A 19,158-nucleotide genomic window follows, 5' to 3' on the forward strand; every position below is an offset into this window, starting at 1 on the left:
GAAAAACAGAAAAAGGAAATGCAGAAAATGTCTTAAATGGTGAGAGATTGGGAAGTGTTTACATCCAAAGGGACCTGGGTGTCCTTGTTCATAAATTACTGAAAGTGAATATGCAAGTTCGACAAGCAATTAAGAAGGCAAAGAGTATGTTAGCCTTTATTGAAGGAAGATTTGAGTACAGGTGTAAGGAAGTCTTGCTGCAGTTGTACAGAGCCTTGGTGTGACCACATCTGGAGTACTGTGTACAATTTAAAGAAAGGATATACTTGCCGTTGAGGGAATGCAACAAAGGTTTACCAGACTGATTCTTAGGGTGGGGGATTGAGGAGACTGGATGTGTTCTCTAGAGTTTAGATGAATGAGAGGTGATCTCATTGAAGTGTACAAAATTCTTAGAGTAGATGCAGGAAGGATGTTTCCCCTGACTGGAGGGTCTAGAACCAGGGGACACAGTCTCAGAATAAGAAGTTGGCCATTTAGGACTAAGATGAGGAGGAATTTCTTTAGTCAGAAGGAGGTGAATCTTTGGAATTCTTTACCCCAGTGGGCTGTGGAGGCTCAGGAGTTGAGTATATTCAAGACAGAGATCGATAGATTTATGGACATTAAAATATCAAGGGTTATGGGGAAAGTGCAGGAAAATGGCATTAAAGAAGATCAGCCATGATCTAATTTAATAGCAGAGCAGGCTCGAGGGGCCGAATGGCCTACCCCTGCTTCTATGTTCCTACAATTTGTAATTAACAGAAAAGTAGTGGGAGAAAGCCTGAACTGCAACAACCTCTTCTATTTACGTGGTGAGTCTCTGATTATTTGGGAAAAACAGGAGTAACATCCACTAGCGATACAAGCATATTTCCTCTGAAAAGGGACTATTACCCATCTGTCATTTAGAAGTCAGGTTATCTCAGTGGACTATTTGATTGGTTTAACCAATGTGTACAGTAAACTTGAGGGCCACTCTTGTGCTTTGAGATATTTTGTGTACTTAATTGTTAGATTGACATGTACTGGGATTATTTGTTTTTGCCTGGCTATGACAAACTGTTCTCTGTATATTTGCCTTCATTGCACAAGTCAAGAATCAGTAAGTCATCACTAAACTTCAAACTGTATGGTGCAAAGATCCTATTCCTTCCTGTACAAAAGAGGTATTTTCCCGCACTTGCACAACCAGCAGAAAGTATCTGGTTTCTAAGTGATCTGGACTTGGATATCGGAGACACAACATCAAAATTCTGAGATCACAGGAAACCAAGCCAATCACTCATGTGGGTCATGAATATCTTCACATTCCTCTACCTTCCACACAGGTTTTTTAAAAAAAGGTAGCATTAGCCTTTCATGGCTTGGGATGACCCAAAATGCTTTACAGCCAATGAGGTACTTTTGAAGTGTAATCACAGTTGCAATGTAGGAAACGTGGCAGCCAGTTAGCACACAGGAAATTCTCACAAATAGCAATGTGATAATGAACAGATCACCTGATATTGTGATATTGACTGAGGGAAAAATACTGATCAAGACGTGAAGGAGAACTTCCTTGCTCTTTTTCAAAATAGCCCCATGGGATCTTTTATGCCCCTTTGAGAGCAAATGGTTTAACAGCTCATCTGAAAGACGGTGTCTCCAACAATGAGGTGCTCCCTCAGTACTGCAATGGGCTGTCAGTCTAGATTTTGTGCTCAAGTTTCTGAAGTGGGTCTTCTACCCACAACCTGTGATTCAGAGGCTAGAGTTCTGTCCACTGAGCCACAGCTAACACTGTAAGTATATGGCATGGACACAATTCCAATAAACTTACCCATGAATTTCTTATTTATTACCAAAAATGGCATCAAGGAGCTTTTTTCATGTTGGCCTGACCGGAGCTTGGGTTTTGGTTGGAAATTTACTCTAGGGCAGGCCTTCGGTGTTGAGTGTTTCAGTTCCTATAGACAAACATTGTGTGTTTGAGAGAGATGTGTCACTATCAGAGCTGTATTTTTAACCTTGCCTTTGTGGAACTATAGCACCTAAGCTGCATTATGACAACCCCCCTCCTTGTGACATAACAGCCCAGGTAGGAAAAGACCAAGAGTAGATTCTGGGGGTAAAGAGACAAAGTACCAAACTGGGTCTGTAGTTAGATCAAATAGGGGAGGAAGTAATAGGTCAAAAAAATAGGTTGTTTACTACTTTGTACTTTTCAAATCTGACTTGGGTGCCAACCATTACGTAGTGCTTTACCTGGATAAGATGAGTTTAATACATCTCAACGTTGCAATGTTCATCATCCAACAGCATGATTTTACATCTCAGATCCAAAGTCTAAAGCCTGGTGGTCTCAAATGTAGATCTCTGGCAGGGCTTCCTTCTTGAATCACCAGTAACAACATATGTAGCATGGCCAGAGTGGCTCAGGGAAAAAGATCATTATTATATCTTGCGTTGTACCTGACCCAAAACTGAAACCGGCTGACTGACAATTCTTTTCAAACAAAATCACTTTAAATTCAAAGAATGTCACAAGCTCCAAGCGACAGATCCATGAGGGCTTGCACCGTGATTCAGACTCTCAGAACGCTATTTTACGAAGAAAGTAGTAATTTCATAAGTATAATTGTTTAACAATACAACATACCACTATTTTCTCCTCAGTTCATTTGGGTCTTGCATTTCTTGCAGGTAAGGTGGTAAGATGACTCTTGGGACTCTGCCAGTACCACACTGAGCAAGCTTCTGCTCTGCGTCCTCATGTCAATACAAGTAGGATTTGTAACTTAAAAGTGGGGGGAATAGGGAAGTTCAATGCTGCGACTGTGCTCAATACTGTAAACTACAAATCCAACCGACTCAATGATCCCACTAGTACTCCTCCAGATAATTCACCAGGATTTCTCTACCAGAGTTGATGTGTATCAGTAACAATATCTCATTCAATAATCCAACTGTACCAAATGCTTTCGAAAGGTGGACGGAATTCTATTTCCAACTTGAAGATAACATTCATTTTTGCAGTGAATACTGAAGATTTAGATAAGATGCATAGCAGTAAGGACTGGTTTGGAAAAATAACTGAGTTCAAGGCTGTTAAATGAACTTCTGCATAGATACTTAACTTGGCGTGTTTCTATCACTTTGAACTATGCAAGTTCACAATAGGAGGTTCTCATTATTTAAATAGATATAAAACAGAAACGAACTATTAACATAGACAGGGAACTGACTGACTGTAGAACTGTACTAGGAATGGTGTCAGCACCTTCAGGAGAGTGAGAAAATAGAATAGGATGAAAGATGAACATTTCATCTGCACAAACTGTGGCATCACATGGATGCAACTTACAGGGAAAGCTGTGCATTGTCTGAGGGAACGTTGGAAAGTGTTCCTCAAAATTTGATGGACAAGTATAAATGATATGAGGCAAAAGTGCACCTGCAGTGCACAGCTCTTAAGCTACATGCAGTCAGGCTTTGAAACAATTACTGAGTGCAGTGGCCAATGAGCAAATTTGACTTTAACACAAGGACAGCTCTTAATATTACTTCTGCTGAAGTTAATGTATTACTGCAGATAGTTTAACATAGGATACGACGATATAGGCTGGGAGGAGGCTTGTGTGGAGCATAAACGTTGACATAGACTAGTGGGGTCGAATGGCCTATTTCTGTGCAGTAAATTCTATGTAATATTCTGTCAATTAACAGTTTGCTTCTGTTGTACCCAACCATCGCCACTGGATGATGCTAGCAGATTTATAGACTGAATAGTTAAGTCATCCATGATGATCATCATTACAATGCAATATTAAATCTGTCACCCAGCTTGCATCTGTCCTATCATGTGCACAACTAAACTGCTAGAGAATGTAACACGATAAATGAAAATTGAAGAGGAAAGGGCAACAGAAAGAAAAATCTACTGAGATTACTATTAATATGTTCCCTCGTTTTATATAGAAATAGGATATTGTTCTAGAGGTCTTACCCGATTTTTTTTGTATCACATATCTCACCTGCATGGAGACTGACCCGCCAAGGTAACTCTAGACAATATGTTGCTTCTACGCTAATAACCAATTTAAGATAATCAGTCAAGCTCATAATGAGGCTCATTTACGCTTACTAGAAGTGACATATATTCATATGCAGGGTCCCATTCTCTGCAAATAAATGGAATATGATCAAGCCTTGTACTTCTTTTGAATTACCCTAGAGTTTAGGCAGCCTATAGTTCCCCACTGTTTTCTGCAATTGGAGTTGACTTGCCAACCAATCAACACCCTTTTCTCCTGTGGTATAATTTGTTGTAAATGTTTGACATTCTTGCATTTGTCCTGTTTGAGTGCAAGACGAAAAGCTTCAGCAACATGTCTCTTTTCTGCAACATTCAAGTTCTGTGCTACCTAGTGACCGTGTAATATTCTAAAACACAGATGTTTCTTCTCAATACATCTTTAATTTAAAGCAAGCTACACACCAGAATTTACAATCATTACTATATATTTTAACATGTGTAACCTCCCTTATAATTCCCAAGTTACCCTGGTACCTGGTGTGTGCGCGTGTGTGGGTGTTGTAGCTGCTATCCATTTATCTACAACTCCTTGACAACATGGTCAAGATTGGGACCAGACTATGCAAGAATCGTGGCTCTGAACGTGCATCAACCATTCCACTGCACACAATGTTTAAGTCAACAATGCAACTGCCTCTGTATTTCATTTTAAATGCAACTACCTCCAATGCAGTTTTCAAACAAGAATTTATTTTACAATTGTTGGTACAGGAAAATCTGCCAAGCAGAAACCATTGTATAATTCCGCACTGAGTGAGTGCTAGTTAAATATAGTTATATCCAGGCACAGGGGCCCAAGTTTAACCCTGTGCAAGTGGATGGATTTTGAATGAGATCCAGGTCCCTGGATCTTTGCAGAGTTTGTGGTCCAGAGCATAACGCTACTGCATTACAAAAAAAATCCATTAATTGATAGAAAGCCAACTGGCCATCAAGAAATCTATCGTCAATTGCTTCTTTTTCTACCTACGACACTGAACTCTAAAAAAGGAAAAAAAATATGTGAATACTTATTCTGCAGAGCCCATTATGTCGTAAGATATTACTTATACTTCTGGTTGGTTACACATGTCCTTGTAGACTGTCGCCACGGCACTGCAGGTCTGTTTAAGTTCGGACTCTAAACATCTGATCTTATCCAGGATGTTCAACAACTCCTGCAGCGTGTCCTCAATCAATTTGTTCTCATTGCTGTAGATTTCAAACAACCCTTCTTCTATCTTCTTCGAAAATTCTGAAACCTTAAAAATTACAAAATGTTACATATCCTTTCTCCAATTTTCTCCACAGTTCTCACAGCCAGCACTAAAGCCTAGGCAATCGTTTTACCACTGCCAGCAGTCCTCTTGTGCCTCTCACTCACGTGGCAAGTCTTCACATGTGAGTCTTGATAGTGAGTGAGTGGCCATCATCAAGGCTGATGCCAATCCAGTTTTCATCCAACAATCACACATGAACTTTCCAGAAGGGAAACACTAGACAATGATCTGGAGATAGATTTGGCTGATCTTTCCCCTCTCTTAGCTAGGAATACTGAGGCTGTAGCATCTGCAACAGCTAAGATTAGCAAACTCAGCATTGGCCTGAACTGGAATTGAACAGACTGCTCTACACATCTCCTAACCGCAATCCTATATATAGATAAACGATCATGGATGGAAATCCCTTCGTTTGCATTAGAACCTTTGCTGCATATGACACCCACAAGGAGCAGCTGGTGAGTAATCTAGGCTGTTCTTCACAGGAGCTATACAATTCCATGAAGAGCAAAGTCCTGTGAAAGAGATAATTATCTTGACTCACAAACACAACATTCTTCACACAAAAAAGCTGTCTTACATAAATTACAGCTTTTCAATGGTTGATTGGCTTCAGAAACGTATAAATACCTTGAGAATAAGAGTGTCCTTAAAGTTGCTCATCAACTTGTGGTCCTTTATCCTACTTTTGTTTATTTCGTTTACCAGCTGTTTTGTTTGTTCACATAGTGCATCGATACTGGAATCTGATGCCGCAAAACAGTTTGAGGGCTTGCTACTGAAATCAAGTGTAGAATCCTCAAAATCTGAGTTTGCCGTTACTTCATCAACTAAACTACAGGAAAATAAAATACAATAATAAAATAAAATCACAGATCGGTCAGTGACCACGACACCTATAGATAAATCATTATTAAAATGAAGGTAGGTAATGCACAGATATGTCCCAAACCTTCCAGCTAGAGTACAGAATATGGCTGCAGCATCTGTCCCTTTTAGAGGAAGGAACACCACCTTCCAGTATTGTATAAAGGCACCTCTAGCCAGTCATATTTAGTTCTTGTTCTCTGTGAGTACAATTACAAGAAGTTTTCAAGTTACCCAGGAAGTTCTCTCAAAAAAAAGAACAATTTAAGAACGACACATAAACAGGGACTTGCCTTGAACTGCACCAAGTTCAACCTGTTTATTTGGCTCGATATGGTAGCCAAGGATATTCAGCCAATGCGTTACTAAGGGTAACGTCCCAAACTTCAATGGTCAAGAGCCATGGGCAGAAGGAAAGGTAATAGCAACTCAACCAACGTGACTTGTTCCATCACTGAGCATCCCCCATTAATGCCCATTCTCCCAGTACAGCGTATGAGAGATTTTTAAAAATTCATTCATGGGGTGGCATGGCTGACTGGGCTAGCATTTATTGCCCAATCCTAAATGCCCTTGAGAAGGTGGCGGTGAGCTGCCTTCTTGAACTGCTGCAGTCCATGAAGTGTAGATACACACACAGTGTTGTTAGGGAGGGAGTTCCAGGATTTTGACCTGGCAACAGTGAAGGAGCGGTGATATATTTCCAAGTCAGGATGGTGAGTGGCTTGCAGGGGAACTTCCAGGTGGTGGTGTTCCCATGTGTCTGCTGCCCTTGTCCTTCTAGATGGTAGTGGTCGTGGATTTGGAAGATGCTGGTTTAAGGAGGCTTGGTGAGTGTTTCATAAACTATTGTGTTGCCAAGCTCAGGCTAATAAACTCAATGGACAATCTGGCACGTAGAACTGCAAGGATCATCATTTACTATCACACTGAGGTAGATTCTCACAGTCATTTTGGTTCCCAATCTGGAATCTGTCTCCTGGTAGGAAAACCTTTCCTCTATGATTGAAATTTGAATGTCCCCAGTTGAATACAAGACTGAATCACACACACACGGCATCAAGATTGTAGGCTATTCCAGTGTGCAATTTAGCACAAGCCAGTTGATTCAAGGGTACACACATGATGTGAAGTCTGGGGCCTTGAGTCTTCACAGTGGAAGTAGAGGAAGAACTCTCTCCTGCTAGAATTGTGGCTTGCCTTGCACAAAAACAGGTCACATTGAATTTACCAATAGGCCATTCCACCCAAAGACTGCATGCTGGTTTTTATGCTCCACCTTAGCCTTCTCCTACCCTTTCCATCTAACTCTATCTGCATATCCTTCCATTCTTTGCTCCCACATGTACTTTTCTAACTTTCCCTTAAATGTAAGGTTGACACCTCCATTAAAGTAACAAAAAAATTTCACATGGAATGCAATAAGCATCGATACACTCTCAATCATAGGGTACCTTTCCAGGCCAAGGTAAGTACTTTGGCTATTTATCCAACTATTGAATCACACTAGTTTAGAAAAGACACATCAAAGGCAATGAATTATTGTACATCAGTCACCTGTTCCTACACACAATAGTCTCAGTGTCCCAAGCACCCCATTTTCTTTTTATTCAGGATGTGGGCACCTCTGGTTAGGCCAGCATTTGTTGCTCCTCCCTAATTGCCCTCGAAAGGACGGTGGCGAGTTGCCTTCTTGAATCACTGTAGTCCATGTTGATGATGGATGGGGTGCCAATCAAGCGGCTGCACTGTCCTGGATATTTAAAGAGCTCCATATTCCAAATGAGCAAGGGTTGGGCAGTATAGCACATGCACACAGTACATAAGCAAACTTTACTTAATGTACTGTGCCTGAAATGATGAACATTCTGGACAACATTTGCCTCCTTATCTGAAAAATGGATTCAATGCCTTCTTATTTTACCAAATTTAATGGCTGACCTACAAAACAATGCCTACACATTTTCTGATACACACATGTACTGGCAGAAATGACAAAAAAAACCAGCTAATTGTGGCACGCATGTGCTGATGTTCCAGCTAATATACCTGATGACCAAAGAAATGTACAAGGAGATACTAATTAGATGGTGGGACAGGCAAACAAAGTGATGAATCACATTCAATGCCAGTAAATGTGATGGGACAAGTCATGCTTGCTTTCCCCCTCTCTCTCCAGCCCTTGACCACTGATGCTTGTTATTGCCACAGTTAAAAAGATGTGACAATTAAGATATTTTTAACGGTCACCTGTCACCTTGAAGGTGACATGAATTTATAACTGGGGTCTGTTGTATACTTACATAAATTTATGATCTAGAAGATCCAAGTAATTATGATAACAATAAGAACTTGTTCCTCTTATGCAGAAAGATGCTGCAAGGGAGCTCTACAGTATGGGGGGAAGAATACGATGGGTGCAAGGTATGAGAAGGCAGAAAAATAGAGGCAGTTATGGAAAGCTGGGAGGTAATTGCAGGGTAGGAAGTAGGAGGAAATGAGCAGGGAGGTCCTAAGGGCAGGAGCGCAGTAGCTGAAGAAGCAGCTGGCAGCAGTAGAACAGAGGGAATAAACGGTGAGCGATTAATCCAGTGTTTGAGGAAAGGAAGGTGAATGTGGGAATGGAAATAACAGTGCAGCCAAGCCCCGGGGAGGTTGGAAAACAGGGCAGAGGGTTTTGAAAATTGACATTCTGAAATATGAAAAGCCTGTGGCACCAGGAAAGGACACTGGTAACTGTGCTGCACTTTGTGCAAGTCAGTCAAGGGGTGACGGTAGTGTGGGTGAGAGAGAGAGATAGAGGGAGGGGTTACAGAGGAGATTTACAAGGATGTTGCCTGGACTGGAGAAATTTCATCAGGAGGAAAGATTGCATAGAGTAGGGCTGTTTTCTTTGAACAGAAGAGGCTGGGGGGAGTGTATAAAATTATGAGGGCTCTAGAGAGAGTGGAAGAAAGGTCCTATGCCCCTTGGTTGAGGGGTGCAAAACCAGAGGCCATAGATTTAGGATAAGGGTAGGAAGTGTAAAGGTGATTCGAGGGGAAAAATCAGTGGTAAGGAGGGGATGGGATTTGGAACTCACTGCCTGAAAGGGTGGGAGAGGTGGAAACCCTCATTACACTTAAAAACTACCTAGATATGCACTTGAAGTGCTGTAAGCTACAAGGCTATGGATCAAGAGGCAGAAAGTGGGGTAGGCTGCATGGCTAATTGTCAGCTGTCGTGCACATCATGGGCTGAATGGCCTCCTTCAATGCTGTAAATTTCTATTTCTATTTCTATTAATGGCAGGCAGTGGCATTGTGCCTGAGTGGAGAGCTACATGGATAGCACGTTCAGAGAGGTGGTCACACCACAGCTTATGGGCCTGGAGGCAGGAAGGGAATCCAACAGAACTAGGCAGGTAGTGCAGGAGTTCCCTGGGGTCCCACCTGCCAATCGGTTTTTCGTTTTGGACACTGGTGAGGGTGTTGGTTCCTCGGACGAGTTCAGGCAGAGCCAAGTTTGAGGCACCACAGGTGGCTCTGCTGTACAGGAGGGGAGAAAGAAGAGGGGAAGAGAAATAGTGATAGGGGATTAGTTAGTTAGGAGAACAGACGGTCATTTCTGTGGCCGTAGACATGACTCCAGGATGGTATGTTGCTTCCCTGGTGCCAGGGTCAAGGATGTCACGGAGATGCTGCAGGTCATTCTTCTGGGAGAGGGCGATCAGCCAGAAGTCATGGTCCACGTTGGTACCAATGACTTAGGTAGGAAAGGGGATGAGGTTCTGAAAGCAGATTTCAAGGAGCCAGGGAGGAGATTGGAAAGCAGGACCTCTAAAGCAGTAATCTCAGGATTACTCACAGTCCCATGTGCAAGTGAGTATAGAAATAGGAGAATTGAGCGATTGAAAACGTGGCTGGAAAGCCGGTGTAAGAGGGAGGGCATCAGATTTCTGAGGCATTAGGACCGGTTCTGGGGAAGGTGGGACCTGTACAAGCCTGACGGTCTACACCTGAACAGGACTGGGTTGAATATCCTCACAGGGAGATTTGCTAGTGCTGTTGTGGGGCGGGGGGGAGTTTAAATTAGATTGGCAGGGGTGGTGGGAACCTGAGAGCAAATTCAGAGCAGGGAATGGGAAATGGAGAATTAATGACTGACTCTGAAAGACAGAAGAAGCACAGGAATTTGGCAGTGTTAAAAGGTGTATATGTAAATGCAAGGAATATAGCAAATAAAGCCAATGAGCCGAGGGCATAGACAGATATATGCTAGCATGATACCATCGCTGTAACAGAAACTTGGCTTAAAGAGAGCCACAAATGGCAGCTCAACATCCCTGGATATAGAATTATCAGGCAGGATAGCGAGAGGGATAAAAAAGGTGGCGGTGTAGCATTATTGGTGAAAGAAACAATTACAGCTGTGAGGAGGGATAATATGCTAAATGAAGCATCAAATGAGGCCATGTGGGTTAAGCTCAGAAATAAAAAAGGGGCAGCCACATAGCTAGGAGTGTACTATAGACCCCCAAATAGTGGAAGGGAGTTAGAAGAATAAAAATGTAGGCAAATTACTGAGTGCAAAAACAATAGGGCAGTAATAGTTGGGGACTTCAACTATCCTAATATCAATTGGGATACGAACAGTGTGAAAGGCACAGAGGGCACAAAATTCTTGAACTGCATTCAAGAGAACTTTTTCAGCCAGCATGTAACAAGCCCAACGAGAGGTGGGGGGACACAATTCTAGATTTAGTCTTAGGAAATAAAGCTGCCAAAAGGATGAAGTAGCAGTGGGGGACTATTTTGGAGATAGTGACCATGATACAGTTAAATTTAACATAATTATAGAAAAGGACAAAGGTAGAACAGGAGTAAAAGTTCTAAATTGGGGAACGATAAATTTTACAAAGGTGAGAGGTGAACTGGCAAAAGTGGACTAGATACTGCTGCTAGAAGGGAAAACAGTGTCGAGTCAGTGGGAGGTATTCAAAAGCGAGATTCTACGGACACGGTGTAGACATGTCCCCACAAAGAAACAGGGTGGTACTGCCAAATCTAGAGCCCCTTGGTTATCCAGAAGCATACAGGGTAAGATAAAGCAGAAAAAGAGAACTTATCACAGTCACAGAAAGCTTAGTACAGTAGAAAGCCTGGAGGAGTATAGAAAGTATAGGGGTGGAGTAAAAAAAGAAATTAGGAAAGCAAAGCGAGGTTAGGAAAAATATTGGCAGGTAAAATCAAAGAAAACCAAAAGATGTTTTACCAGTATATTAAGAGCAAGAGGATAACTAAGGAAAGAGATAGGCCTATCAGAGATGTACATGGTAACTTGTGCATTGATGATGAAGATGTGGGCAAGGTTCTCAATGAGGACTTTATCTCTGTCTTCATTAAGGAGAGGGAGGATGCAGAAATTCTAGTTAAAGAGGAAGAGTGTGAAATATTAGATAAAATAAGCATAATGAGAGAGGAAGTGCTGGAGGGACTGACATCCTTGAAGGTGAACAAATCACAGGGCTGGATGGATTGTGTCCCAGGTTGTTAAAGGAAGCCAGGGAAGAAATATCAGATGGTCTGAGGATCATTTTCCAATCCTCACTAGATGCAGGTGAGGTACCAGAGGATTGGAGGTCTGCGAACATTGTACCAATATTTAAAAAGGGTACGAGGGATAGGCCAGAAAATTATAGGCCGGTCAGTCTGACTTCTGTGGTGGGCAAATGATTGGAATCAATTCTGAGAGACAGGATAAACTGTCACTTAGAAAGGCATTGATTAATCAAGGACAGTCAGCATGGTTTTGTTAGGGGAAGATCGTGTCTTACTAACTTAATAGAATTTTTTGAGGAAGTAACAAGGAGGATTGATGAGGGTGGTGCAGTGGATGTGTCTACATGGATTTTAGTAAGGCATTTGACAAGGTCCCACATGGCAGATTGGTCAGAAAAGTGAGATCCCATGGGATACAGGAAAAGGTGACGAGTTGGATCCAAAATTGGATCAGTGACAGGAAACAAAGGGTAATGGTCAATGTTTTTGTGAATGGAAAGTGGTTTCCAGTGGTGTTCCTCAGGGCTCAGTGTTGGGTTCCTTGCTGTCTGTTGTATATATTAATGATTTGGACTTAAATGTGGGAAGCGTGATTGGAAAATTTGCAGATGACACAAAGATTGACCGTGTAGTTGATAATAAAGAGGATAGCTGTTGTCTTCAGAATTACATCAATGGTTTGGTTGAGTGGGCTTAAAGTGGCAAATGGAATTCAATTCAGAGAAGTGTGAGGTAATGCATTTGGGGAGGGCAAACAAAGCAAGGGAATACTCAATAAATGGGATGATATTGAGAAGGGTTGAGGGAGTGAGAGACCTTGAAGTGCATGTACACAGGTCCCGGGAAGGTGGCAGGACAGATGGATAAAGGGTAAAGAAAGCATATGGGATGCTTTCCTTTATTGGACAAGGTACTGAATACAAAAGCAGGGATGTATTGCTGGAACTGTATGAAACGTTGGTTGGCCCACAATTGGAATTTTTTGTACAGTTCTGGTCACCAAAGTACAGGAAAGACATAATTGCTCTTGGGAGAGTATAGAGAAGACTTACAAGAATGTTGTCAGAGCATGAAAATTGCAGCAATGAAGAAAGATTGGATAGGCTAGAATTGTTTTCCTTAGAACAGGGGAGGCTGAGGGGTGACCTAATTGAAGTCCACAAAATTGAGGAGGCCTAGACAGGGTAGACAGGAAAGACCTGTTCCCCCTAGCTGAGGGGTCAATTACCAGGGGACATAGATTTAAGGTGATTAACAGAAGGATTAGAGGGGACATGAGGAAAAACTTTTTCACCCAGAGGGTGGTGGGCGTGTGGAATTCACTGCCTAAGTTGGTGGTTGAGGCTGAAACGCTCAACTCATTTAAAAGGTACCTGGATATGCATCTGAAGGGCTGTAACCTGCAAGGCTACAGACCAGGTGCTGGAAAGTGGGATTAAAAATGAGCAGCTAGTTTCCTTTTTCTCTCTTTATAGCCGGCACAGACATGATGAGCTGAATGGCCTCTTTCCGCGCTATAACTTTTCTACGGTTCTATGGAAGTTTATGGAGGCTTGAAGCATGGAAGGCAGCTTGGATAGTGTTAGGAAAGTCCAATCTAGAGGTGATGCAGACATGGACTGGGGTTTCAACAGAGCAAGAGGGAACATACAGAGAGGGGCAAGGTTGAAGAGGTAGGAGAAAGCTAAATTCAGGATCGAGTAGGACAGGTATCTGCTAGACGCGAGACATTTTTCTTATCAGCAAATGCCTCACATAATTGCTCGTGATGTGTTGGAGGTTGCAAGATGGTGAGGTGTATATCTTTGCTGAAAGGATTTGAAAAGCATATTAAAAATATGCTTGGAGTCAATCAAGTAAGTATTTCTGATTGTTTCCTGGAAAATAGGCTGTTCTATGCCCGCTGCTGATGGGAAAATAAGTACGTTCTCCGAAAGTACTATTTAAATTTAATAAGTTGTGTACTTAACATGGAGGAACAGCTGTAAGATATGAATTAGACAAATATTTATTTAATATGTGGCTTTTTAGCACTATATCAGATTTATACTTACATTATTTTTAATTAATATGAGTGAACCTCCTGTGGCTTAGTCCATGGCAAGTCAAGCAAAATGAATTATCAAATGTGTTAGTGAAACTGTAGATATACATGCAGGAATTGGAGGAAAGTGCAACTGCATATGCTACTATGTGTCAGAGAATGGTGATGCCCAAACAGGGAGTGTGTGACATACTTAGAAAATGTTTAGATCTTATGGATTTAAGTATCGCTGAAAAAAGAGACATGTTGTCAAAGCTTTCAATCCTGCACTCATCTGGACACATTCACAAGAATACCAAATCTCAAAGGGGACAACAATTTATACTGTCTGAGAAGAGGTTGCTGATTGGTTGGCAAGTAGACTGTGATTGGTAGAGGTGCTGCCATGGAGAATGCTATACTCAGGTTCTGTACTACCAAGCGACTAAAAGTGATAATTGCTGGGCTATCTGGCTAGTTATGATAAAGATACTTTTAAAGGTGTTCAGAATGTGGTTGGATGCTAGGCAGGGAGGACTTGGGGGACTGACTCCAATGGTCGAATGCATGCATAGTTACATCTTTGACCCTTACTTTGACCTTGCAGTTTATTATCAGGACTGCTCTCAATGACATTACCGTCCTGTAATGGACTCCAACCTTTGGGAGAAAAACTTTCCCTGGCATTTCAGGGAATCAGGGAATGGCTGTCTTTTTAGCTTATTATGTGATTTTTTTTAATGTCAATATGATTGCTATCTACAATATAAATACAATAATATTGCAATATTACTCATCTATAATTGATTGCGTAAGAAGTTCTGGGTTATTTTCATGAAAATAGGGTATTGGGCCTTGGTTCAGGAACCAATCTCCCATTTATAACATTGTTCCAAGATACAACATTTTGACTTGCAATGCATGGACTGTTCCCTGGTGTATTCTCCATGGCAATGCCTTTACCAATCAGAGTCCACTTGCCAACCAATCAACAACCTCTTCTCATGCAGTATAAATTGTTGTTCCCTTTGAGATTTGTGTCCTGATGAGTGCAAGATGAAAAGCTTCAATAGCATGTCTCTTTTATCAACAACACTCAAGTTACGCACAGGCGGTCCTCGGACTTATGACACAATTGGTTCCTGAAAACCGTGTCGTAAGTCGAAATGTCATAACCTCCTACCCATAAGAACAATGTTATAAATGGGGGATTGGTTCCTGAACCAACCCTATTTTCACCAAAATAACCCAGAATTTTGAACTCTCATCAATTATGGGCGCGTCATATCACCACATTATTGTATTTATGTTGTAAATAGCAATCATACTGACATAAAAATCACATAAGCAGCTAAAAATACACATAGAAATATAGTACAGTCCTGTACTAATAGCATCGGAACAGCAACTGAGCATCTTGAGTCAGGGAGATGGGCGGCGCTTGTGCATGTATGAACGTTTCAACTTGTTTGCTAGCTTGGCATCGTAAAGTTGGAACCGACATGGGAAAGTCAAAACAGGGTGTCAATTTATGAATGTCGTAAGTGCCGTTCGTCGCAACTCGAACATCGTAAAGTCGAGCACTTCCTGTACTACCAAGCAACTATTTATAGATTTAAGGATTTGCTTAACGTACTCAACGTTTTAACTTTGCCAAAGTAACACCAAGAGTGAGACTTGTGTTTGGTTTATATGCCCCCATTTTCCAGTAACATCCGCACACCTTCCTCATTACTACCCTTTAACAAAGCCTTATCAGTCCTTCATAAGTGAATCTTCCCTCTAATATTTTATAGCCAGCTCACATCTGCTTTTTTATATTAAATATCAGAGGAAAAATATAGCCCTGTATGATAAATACCAGGTGTTTTATTCCAGTAAAATACACCAATCTTCATTAAGCTTTAACCCCCATTCCTAACCTTAAACAGGTCTGCCAAAAATGGGAAGCATGAGAGAAATAATCACCTTAGAGGAATTCACTGCCTCTGTGCTGCCCTTCTAAAGCATATACTTTTTAAAGTAGCAAAGTTTTAAAACTGGAACTCGACAAGCAACTGATTGATCTCAGATTGAGTGCATGAACTTTATGGCTATTTAAATTTTAAAAGGCTCCTCAGCCACTAATAGCTACACTGACCATCATACATTCCTGGCGTCTATTTGCTTTTGTGTAAATAACAGCCAAGTCCAACAGACACACTCAGGTGTAACTCAAGTGGAAAATCTAGGTCCTGTGGCCCACAAAGCTGCATAGAATGCACCCAAACAACTACCAAAAGCAAATGTTCCAGCACTGTTGATACATACAACACATTGTGGATCAGTCTGCCTTCCGTTCTCCCAATAAAAACAGAATGACTCCATTCCTCACCTTGAATCCACCTCTGTGTAAGGATTCTTCCTGCAGCCACTAGTTTGTGGTGTGCTTTCATTAACGCTTCCCACCTTTTGCTCACTGTCATAATCCTTGTCAGCCATCCTGATCTAAAACAATAAGCAGTTTTAATAGCTTGCATCAGATATAATCAAAACAGACCACTGATTTAAATATATTCTTCATCTAATTTATTCCTCTCCTCGGGGCTGAAAATCTATTTGGTGCTTCGTCCAAGTCCTATTCCCAACTCTCAGTCCTGATGAAGTGTCATCGACCTGAAATGTTAACTCAGTTCCTCTCTCCTAACCTGCTAGCTATTTCCAGTATTTTCCGTTTTTATTGTAAATTTCCAGCATCCACAGTATTTTACTTTTGCCCTAAGTCCATACTGATCAGCAGGGGTTCATGAATCACACTCCAACAGAAAAAGCAATCAAGGCCCAGCACCTCAAATCAGAATGTGCGAGTCAGTCTCAGGATATAAAATTCTATATCACAGCTATGGGGAAAGAATAAATGAATGGGCCAAATGCGATTGCTCTTTCGAAAAGCAATGCGACAGGAACAATGGGCTCCATGGCCTCCTGTGCTGTATGATTCTATGGAATAGTAAGAGGAAGCACTCATAATTTACATTTGTTCGCTTTGTAGCTCAACTGGGAGCAATAGAAGTTTTGAACCAAACCAGCCCTCTGTGACAAACTCAACAGTCCTATAATTGAATTCCTAATTCAGAAGAGAAATTCAGAAACACCTCTACACACAAAAGGTGGAGGAAGTTTGGAACTTTCTTCTGTAAACAGCAATTGATTTCAGATGTATGACTGATAGGTTTCTGTTAACCCAAAGATATTAAGGGACATGGGACAAAGGCAGTTATGTGGAATTAGGTCACAGATCAGACAATGATATGGCAGATCACTTAACAGAATAACAAGCTGGAGGAGCTAAACAGTCTCCTCCTGTTGCAATAGGCATTCCAGAGAATGATTGATTGGCTCTCTTAGTGAGACCTGCAGGGGTAGAAATATCGAAAAGAGCGGGATTTTCTTGCTGTACCCAACTCCGGATTGCTTTGCAAGCCAGCTCCCTGGCCTCCAAGGTAATGTTGGTTGGGTGAGCAACACACCCTCGCCCATCCATCTAGGGGGTCGAACATGCATGGAGCTGGGTTAACCTTGAAACAGCTTCCACCACTGGGATAGTCAAATGCGGGGTGGGGCAGAGGGAACACATTTTCCTGCCTGGAACAGTACAGTAGTGTGCATTGGCTGGTTTGGACCATATAAACCTGCACTGACCATTGCAAGGCAGAGCCCTCTGTGCTGACCAGCCCTGCAGGTCCATACATGTGCTTATATTAAATAGTGGACTAGACATTTTTGTTTTGTTCAATTATTGAAATGCATTTAGTTCCAGTTGATTGTCATTGCACGACACTAAAACCACTTGTATTGCTGCCTTACCTTTTATTTAATTTCTATAAACTATAGGTACATAAGAACTAAGGAGTTTATGAGGCTCCTGCCTCTGGCTGCCCAGGCCCGTTGCTAAGGGCCGCATCCACCTAACGACAGGCCCGCCCCCGCCCACGTGACCGCGATACGTCCCTGTGACGTCAGACGTCGCCACGCAGACGCATCTGATTCATACCTGGTACCTTTTCCCGCGCTCTCTCCCCTCCAGGTGCAACCCAGCCCTGGAGTGCATTGCTAACAAGTGCTCTGAGATAGTGAATATTTGAGCTAGGAGGGTCCTCTCCTAATTCCTTTTTCACTCGACCCATCTTTTGCAAAAAAAAACAAAATAAGAATGGATGGCATCACCTACACCCTGCAAGATTATAAAAAGAAATCTGCGTTTATATAGCGCCTTTCGGGACCACAGGACCTCCCAAAGCGCTTTACACCCAATTGAGTACTCTGTTGGAATAAGGACAAAAAAAGTTGGAAGGTTTCACCTGATGAAAGGTCATGGACCTGAAACGTTAACTCTGTTTCTCTCCACAGGTGCTACCTGACCTGCTGAGTTTTCCAGCTTTTTTTGGTTTCTTATTTCAGGTTTCCAGCTTCCACAGCGTTTATGGCTTTTGTATAAGTACTTCATTGATTAGTGTTGTAATGCAGGACATGCCGCAGCCAATTTGCACATAGGAAGTTCCCATGCATGGCAATGTGGTCATGACCAGATAAGGTGTTTTTGTGACGTTGATTGAGGGATGAATATTGGCCAGGACACCGGGAATAACTGCCCTGTTCTTCTTACAAATTGTGCCATGGGATCTTTCACGTCCACTTGAGGGGGCAGACAGGTCTTCAGTTTAATGTCTCAACCACTGACCATAGGAACTCACTCATAATGGGCAGGGGTATTTTTCATATTACATTTCCAGGAAGACATTGACATCTATCTACTTGTCTATGTATCCATTTATTGATTATTTACAATGTTTTTTTATTCATTCAGGGCATGTGAGTGTCACTGGCTAAGCCAATATTTATTGTCCACCCCTAATTGCCCTTGAAAAGGTGATGAGCTGCTTTCTTGAACTGCTGCAATCCATCTGGTGCAGGTATATCCACAATGCTATTAAGGGAGTTCGAGGTTTTTGACTCAGCAACAGTGAAAGAACAGCGATATACTTCCAAGTCAGGATGGTGTGTGGTTTGGAGGGGCATTTGCAAGTAGTGATGTTCCTATGCATCTGCTGCCCTTGTCCTTCCAGCTGGTAGAGGTCACGTGTTTGGAAGGTGCTGTCAGAGGATCCTTGGTGAGTTGCTGCAGTGCATCATGTAGATGGCACACACTGCTACCAGTGCGTCGGCGGTGGAGGGAGTGAATGTTTAAGGTGGCGATGGGGTGTTGGCCAAGTGGCTGCTTTGTCCTGGATGGTGTCGAGCTTCTTGAGTGTTTTTGGAGCAGCACTCATCCAGCCAAGTGGAGAGTATTCCATCACACTCCTGACTTGTGCCAAGGCTCAGGTCTACTTGACACCTTTGGTCTCTTTTTATATATATATTGCATCTACT

General features: G+C 42.0%; 2 protein-coding genes across 4 annotated transcripts in view; one reads left to right on the forward strand and one right to left on the reverse strand.

The window, feature by feature from the left end:
- Positions 1–19,158, forward strand: part of LOC144668772 (uncharacterized) — a 219,612-nt gene that overhangs the window by 95,921 nt on the left and 104,533 nt on the right. The window lies entirely within an intron of this gene.
- On the reverse strand, positions 4,731–17,694 carry syce2 (synaptonemal complex central element protein 2). 3 transcript variants are annotated; one of them, XM_078531565.1, is made up of 4 exons: positions 17,596–17,694; positions 16,124–16,236; positions 5,950–6,154; positions 4,731–5,301 (listed from the first exon to the last, which is right to left on the reverse strand). In XM_078531565.1, the coding sequence occupies exons 2-4, from the start codon at positions 16,228–16,230 to the stop codon at positions 5,107–5,109; spliced, it is 507 nt and encodes a 168-aa protein (XP_078387691.1). In that variant the 5' UTR covers positions 16,231–16,236; positions 17,596–17,694; the 3' UTR covers positions 4,731–5,106. The 3 variants fall into 3 exon arrangements, with proteins under 3 accessions (XP_078387691.1, XP_078387693.1, XP_078387692.1); XM_078531567.1 differs by having other exon boundaries at positions 5,950–6,097; positions 17,596–17,691; XM_078531566.1 differs by having other exon boundaries at positions 5,950–6,149; positions 17,596–17,618.

Source organism: Cetorhinus maximus, chromosome 28 (assembly GCF_964194155.1).
Source record: "Cetorhinus maximus chromosome 28, sCetMax3.hap1.1, whole genome shotgun sequence".
Lineage (NCBI taxonomy): Eukaryota > Metazoa > Chordata > Chondrichthyes > Lamniformes > Cetorhinidae > Cetorhinus > Cetorhinus maximus.

What these genes read in the sequence shown, in the direction of transcription:
- syce2 (XM_078531565.1), bottom strand. Translation starts at nt 16,230, where the DNA reads ATGGCTGACAAGGATTATGACAGTGAGCAAAAGGTGGGAAGCGTTAAT. An exon ending in TACACAGAGGTGGATTCAAG is followed by an intron (nt 6,155 to 16,123) that starts GTGAGGAATGGA and finishes ATTTTCCTGTAG; the next exon opens with TTTAGTTGATGAAGTAACGG. An exon ending in AGGACACTCTTATTCTCAAG is followed by an intron (nt 5,302 to 5,949) that starts GTATTTATACGT and finishes GTAATTTTTAAG; the next exon opens with GTTTCAGAATTTTCGAAGAA.